The sequence below is a fragment of the Limulus polyphemus genome, unplaced genomic scaffold (assembly GCF_000517525.1).
Source record: "Limulus polyphemus unplaced genomic scaffold, Limulus_polyphemus-2.1.2 Scaffold430, whole genome shotgun sequence".
NCBI classification, from domain to species: Eukaryota; Metazoa; Arthropoda; class Merostomata; order Xiphosura; family Limulidae; genus Limulus; species Limulus polyphemus.
Genome location: NW_013666040.1, coordinates 595,024 through 601,913, shown reverse-complemented (window position 1 = coordinate 601,913; position 6,890 = coordinate 595,024). Strand labels below are relative to the sequence as shown.

General features: G+C 35.7%; 1 protein-coding gene across 1 annotated transcript in view; it reads left to right on the top strand.

Annotated features, from left to right (window-relative positions):
- The first annotated feature begins 335 nt into the window (after positions 1 to 335).
- Positions 336 to 6,890, top strand: part of LOC106458223 (zinc finger protein ush-like) — a 180,314-nt gene continuing 173,759 nt past the window's right edge. The window contains exon 1 of the mRNA XM_022384348.1: positions 336 to 401. Within this exon, the coding sequence (XP_022240056.1) occupies positions 362 to 401 (40 nt within the window). The 5' untranslated portion in view covers positions 336 to 361. The remainder of the gene's footprint in view (positions 402 to 6,890) is intronic.

The following is a 6,890-nucleotide window of genomic DNA, read 5'->3' as shown; positions in this document are numbered from 1 at the left end:
TGTTGATTTATAGGCTTAGGCGCAAGTATCGATAAAAGGGAATAGGGCAAAATAAATTTACATTATTAATTATGCTCAGATGGATAGAGAGATAGATGAATATTTATATGTTGAATTGTTTCTAGGAAACCATTTTCTCATTGATTTGAGGATATCAAAGGCTGTTTATCAAATGTTGGTGAATAAAGATAAAGTCTTTAGTCTACTACCAGGTTAGGCTCACTGCGCATGTTCTAGGGCGGTGTCTAGGCGGTGCAAATATACGACCGCGACGGTTGAGTCCAAAGACAGTCAGACAAGCTCCGTACAACGTCAGTGATTCGCATGCTGGATCAGAAGGCTGACTGATTTAATCCTCTCCATGTCTCGCCGTAAGCAGGCCAACCCCAAATCTCTGAAACGTAAGTTCTTTTCAGTTATACTGTATCAGGTAAGACAGATTATATTATACTAATTACGTCTGAAAGTTCTCGCATTCTGTAAAATAAGGACATAAACAGCCTTTTTCCCTATGAGGTTTTGTTGCATTGGTAACCGCTGGTTACCAGAACTAGGAGAAGTACAGTCCAGGGCGAGAAGCCCTCGTGCGAGAGGAGACTCTTCTACCCGAGGACAGTGTCAAGCGTTCTAACGTTTTGTCTTGAACCGTTGTATACTGAATTTTCATTCTTGTAAGTAATGTTCCGTGTGTTCGAAAAGTGAAAAAAAAACAAAAACTTAACATCACTAAAACTTTGTCTCCAGCTGAGGTTTTAAGGCAACCATAACATTTCATTCTGTTATCAGTGGTTTAAGACCTATGACATTTCCATAGTTAGTAATATAACGTAATGATAAAAAACAAAACAAAAAATCATTATAATTAGAACCTGTGTTTTGTCACAATACACGTAATAGCTTCTAAACAATTAGGGTTAAGAATATTTTACATAAATCTGTATGGTGAAGAATATCGAAGCCTTTGAAATTAAAAATTTGCATTTTTTTTTTCTGAATTGACACTATGATTAACCTTAAACATTGAGAACAATTTTAATTTTGAACGTAATAAACTTTTGGTATTAACTTATAAGTAATTTTCAAACGTTCTTACTAACGATTATTGGTTAGGACTTTGAGAATAAGACAAACTTTTCGAATGTAGGAAATGGCAATTCTTTACGACTGAAATGTAATGAAACCCCCTAGTAATACTATTTAGGCATCTCCTGAAATGGTAATTCTTTACGACTGAAATGTAATGAAACCTCCTGGTAATACTATTTAGGCATCCCTGAAATGGTAATTAATTACGACTGAAATGTAATGAAACCCCCTGGTAATACTATTTAGGCATCTCCTGAAATAGCAAATATTTACAATTGAAATACAACGAAAACAACTGTTAATAATATTCACTCATCTCCTGAAATAGTAAACCCTTACGACTGAATGATAATGAAATGTCTGGTAACAATAGATAACAATATCTTGAAACAGTAAACATTTACGATTGAAATATTATGAAAACTTCTGGTAACAATATTTAGTTATCTCTTGAAATAGTAAATCCTTACGGTTGAAATATAACGGAAACTTCCGGTAAGAATATTTAGTCATCTCTTGAAATAGTAAATCCTTACGGTTGAAATATAACGGAAACTTCCGGTAAGAATATTTAGTCATCTCTTGAAATAGTAAATCCTTACGGTTGAAATATAACGGAAACTTCTGGTAAGAATATTTAGTCATCTCTTGAAATAGTAAATCCTTACGGTTGAAATATAACGGAAACTTCCGGTAAGAATATTTAGTCATCACTTCTGAATGGAAACGTCCCTTGATAGACAATAATGATATATGCATTCAGGATTTAAAACATACAAGTTTTTGCAATAATATTTGTAATTACCCTTTATAAAAAAAAGCCCCACAATTTAAAATACTTAAAATGTTCGGCTTGAAAAATGTACTAAACTTTGGGGGCCGTTCGGTCTCTAAAGAAGCAGCGTTTTATTTGCTAAAAGTAGCGTTCGCTTAATCTATTATTAAGGACGCGTAGATCAAAAGCCGGGCCAGCCCCTTGTCAGGGTGAAAAACAGCGGGGCAATCAGTCCACGCAGTCCAATAACAGGTTCCGTGCTACAGAGCAACACGTTCCCCAGCTATTTTAGAAACTTTAGGTGAAGTTAGGTGCCTTGGTGTTACTTTAAGGCGTTAGTCGCATATTTCGTGGCACTTTTGTTAAAAAGACGAGAATAATGCGTGAATTTTAATTTTAGATGTTATTTTTAACGCATCAATGCGAGTCTCGAATAAAAGGTGAGACCCCAAACAAACGCTTATTTTGTTTGTGTACACACACACACACACAGTGAAAATAACATTACACGTTAATGTAACGAAGAATTAAAGCCTTTAGATGTTGTACTGAATAATCACTCAAAAAAGCCCACTTGTTGAAGGTATTTAGTAAAGAGTAAAAGGAATAGGGAGGCGGGTTGTATTGTTTACAAAGAAGAATGTAACATTGTATATTTTCTTTAATTGAATTAACTCATTGTAAAGGGATGCACAGTAAAAACTTCGTTATCCGGCATCTTGTATCCGGATAGTTCTCGTAACCGGAAATTTCAATATCTTCAATTACAAATACTCATTGTAGCTTAGTGGCGCTGCTGTGGCTTTGTTTACGTTCTTTCCCGCCGGCAAACTTCAGTTGTTAGTCGCCTTTATTTGCGATTCACATCTATAACACTGTACTTATAAATGTTTTTATACAGTTTAAGGTTGGTAAAAAACATTTATTTTTTTGTTTATAACTGTTATCATTATAGATACTGTGGAAATACTGTAATTTAGAACATTAACAAAGTGTCAAAACTTGTCCTGTAAAAACATCGTAAGGGAAACGCTTTCGTAACCGGAACTGTTTTACCGATCCGGCAGATGCCGGGTACTAAAGGTTCTACCGTATTATGAATGGTCTATGATGATACTCTATGCTCAAGTTGCACTTTCGACATAATAGTATTTTTAATATATTTGTTATTGATCAAGGTAAAGGAGAACGATCGCGTTTGTTAACTAGAATTTATTACATTTAAAAATCGAACAAACCGCTAACATTCCACCACAATACGAGGCCTAATTTATTTATTCCTCTCTTCCAAGCAGCATTGATGAGTCGTGAATTCGGCGAAACTGTAGTGAATCAAGGATTTGATTAGGCCTCTGTGTTATCTCTCCTATGAAACTCACTTTTTGGTGAGGAAAGGAAATTCACAAATAAATAGACACGTGGGTTGTTTATTCTCTTCATTCAGTTAACTAGAACATTTTATATGATTGCTTAGTTTCGGTCATTCCGGGTAATTAAATTGTTCTAAGTACTTAATTCCAGTTATTTCGATAATTAGAAATACTAGAAGGAGGTCTGAGTGTTTGGTTTACTCTTGTAGCTCGAAGGAGCTCTATGTATGTAGTATCAGTTATTGTAGAAATACTAGAAGGAGGTTTGAGTGTTTGATTTACTCTTGTAGCTCGAAGGAGCTCTATGTATGTAGTATCAGTTATTGTAGAAATACTAGAAGGAGGTTTGAGTGTTGGATTTACTCTTGTAGCTCGAAGGAGCTCTACGTATGTAGTATCAGTTATTGTAGAAATACTAGAAGGAGCTTTGAGTGTTTGATTTACTCTTATAGCTCGAAGGAGCTCTATGTATGTAGTATCAGTTATTGTAGAAATACTAGAAGGAGGTTTGAGTGTTTGGTTTACTCGTGTAGTTCGAAGGAGCTCTATATATGTAGTATCAGGTATTGTAGAAATACTAGAAGGAGGTTTGAGTGTTTGGTTTACTCGTGTAGCTCGAAGGAGCTCTATGTATGTAGTATCAGGTATTGTAGAAATACTAGAAGGAGGTTTGAGTGTTTGGTTTACTCTTATAGCTCGAAGGAGCTCTATATATGTAGTATCAGTTATTGTAGAAATACTAGAAGGAGGTTTGAGTGTTTGGTTTACTCGTGTAGCTCGAAGGAGCTTTTTATATATGTAGTATCAGTTATTGTAGAAATACTAGAAGGAGGTTTGAGTGTTTGGTTTACTATTATAGCTCGAAGGAGCTCTATGTATGTAGTATCAGTTATTGTAATAGCTCAAATAAAGAACTCTGAGTTCTTAGTTCTATTAGTTCTGAGAGCTGAATGTTTTGTTTTGGTTTATCATGAACAAAGAAAAACGTGTGTGTGTTTCTTATAAGCATAGCCGTAATTCTGAGTTTTTAGTTCCGGTCATTCTAATAACTCAACAAAACCCACCCACAGTGCTAGTTCCTGTCATTCTGATAACTCAAAACCCACAGTGCTAGTTCCTGTCATTCTGATAACTCTAACGAGACCAAGAGTGCTTAGTTCCGATCATTCTAATAATTCTAAAGAGACCCAGAGTGCTCAGTTCCGATCATACTAATAACTGTAAGAAGACCCAGAGTGTTAAGTTCCGGTCATTCTAATAACTCTAAAGAGATCCAGAGTGCTTCGTTCTGGTCATTCTAATAACTCTAAAGAGATCCAGAGTATTAAGTTGCGGTCATTCTAATAATTCTAAGGAGACACAAGTGCTTAGTTCCGGTCATTCTAATAACTGTAAAGAGACCCAGAGTGTTTATTTGTGGTCATCTTGAGAAACAGATAGGAAAACATAAAGCACTAGATTTCATTATCTTCGGGTTTTGCTAGATAATTGTCAAACCTTCAGCATTTTGTCTCAGAGCAGATATTATGTGATAGTTCATAAAAAAAAAAATCAGCATCATTTCTGGAGATCATTCGCCGTTATGTCGATAATGCCACAGAGGTCTACTTTACCTTTAGGCCCCTGCCATGTTGTTAACTGTAGTGCTAATTAAGTAATAAACATTCATGGTTAAGAAAAAAATAATAATATCCGAAATCCATTTATGAAATTTTCTTCAATTACGTACAATAAAGTGTTTGTTGTTAAGCAAAAAACTACACAATGGTTTATCTGTGCTGTGTCCACCACGGGTATCGAAACCTGGTTTTTACCTCAAAGAAATACACTTAATTTACTCAAAAAAATCCAGGGGCTTCTTATGCATGGGGATCGTCTTATACACCAGCAAATACAGTAACTCGTGTGCTACTCTCATCTTATCAAATAGTGGGATTTGGTTGTCATTTTTATAGCGCATCCGCATGCCAAAAGAACAAGGCACGTTTTGGTTGTTTCTTAGTTGTTTTTTTTTTTTTGCGTCAAGAGGCCGTGAGCCACGAACTCTCGAATTGTAGAGTCTGATCACGCTAACCTTCTAGACCACACTCGGCCTCAACAGATTATCAAAACGTGATTTTATTACTTGTATTCATGCAGTTTTGAACAATATAAAGTTTTGATGCTTTGTTACAGGAGAATAACTATTTAGCGTGAATAGTACAGACGTCTTGACAAAAACAGAAAAAACTTTGTATTGTTGGAAAGAATGACCAATAAATGTCACTGTATAAAGTTACAGGTGTTTCATTGTTACGTATATTGTGAATGATTAAACAAATATTTAGCATGAATAGTACAAACTTCTTGACAAAAACAAAAAAAACAACAACTTTGTATTGTTGGAGAAAGTGACCAATAAATGTCACTGTATAAAGTTACAGGTGTTTCATTGTTACGTATATTGTGAATGTTTAGATGTGAAATTAGATGCAGTGTTAAGTGTGTTAGACTATAGACTTAAGATTCCATGGTTCGGCCCACAGTGGCACAGCGGTATGCCTGCGGACTTATACCGCTAGAAACCGGGTTTTGATACCCGTGGTGGGCAGAGCACAGATAGTCCTTTGTGTAGCTTTGTGCTTAATAACAAACAACAACAACAATACATGATTTGGGTTTGTTTGAAACCTGGTTTCTAGCGTTGTAAGTCCACAAACATACCACTGTGCCACTGGGCGGCCATGGTTCGTGCTCCGTTAACCTACTACTTCCCCACCCCTCATAGAAATCAAATAAATCGCTCTCTGTACTTTCGAGCCGTGCGTGCTATAAGAGTTAGCGGTGGATACTGTTGATTGGCTATTTTCTCTCTAGTCTATCACTTCAAACTTAGGGACGGCTAGCGTAGATAGCCCTCGAGCAGCTTTGACGAAATCCGACAAAAGAAACAAAATGGTCTATTTCGTTACAGGTTGTTATATTATTTGTCAAGATCAAAATCTGTCTGTCTTCGCGAATGTCTATTAATTCGCGTAAAAAAAAAATCCCCTTTTTTGATGATTACAGAGCACCACTGAGAGAATATAAGCATAATATATTCTGATCGTAAGCACGTGTAAAGGTGTCGATCTGATCACACATTATGATGCAGGTCATGATTTGACTGAACTATAATCAACTTGAAAACTATGAGAAGTTGACATAAACACGTGCATTGTACGTATTACAAGTTGATTGAGTTTCATAGCTCAATGAAAAGTACTTAGATCCAAGTTGGTCGAGTTTCATAGCTCAATGAAAAGTACTTAGATCCAAGTTGGTCGAGGTTCATAGCTCAATGAAAAGTACTTAGATCCAAGTTGGTTGAGTTTCATAGCTCAATGAAAAGTACTTAGATCCAAGTTGGTCGAGTTTCATAGCTCAATGAAAAGTACTTAGATCCAAGTTGCCGAGTTTCATAGCTCAATGAAAAGTACTTAGATCCAAGTTGGTTGAATTTCATAGCTCAATGAAAAGTACTTAGATCCAAGTTGATTGAGTTTCATAGCTCAATGAAAAGTACTTAGATCCAAGTTGGTTGAGTTTCATAGCTCAATGAAAAGTACTTAGATCCAAGTTGATTGAGTTTCATAGCTCAATGAAAAGTACTTACATCCAAGTTGGTTGAGTTTCATAGC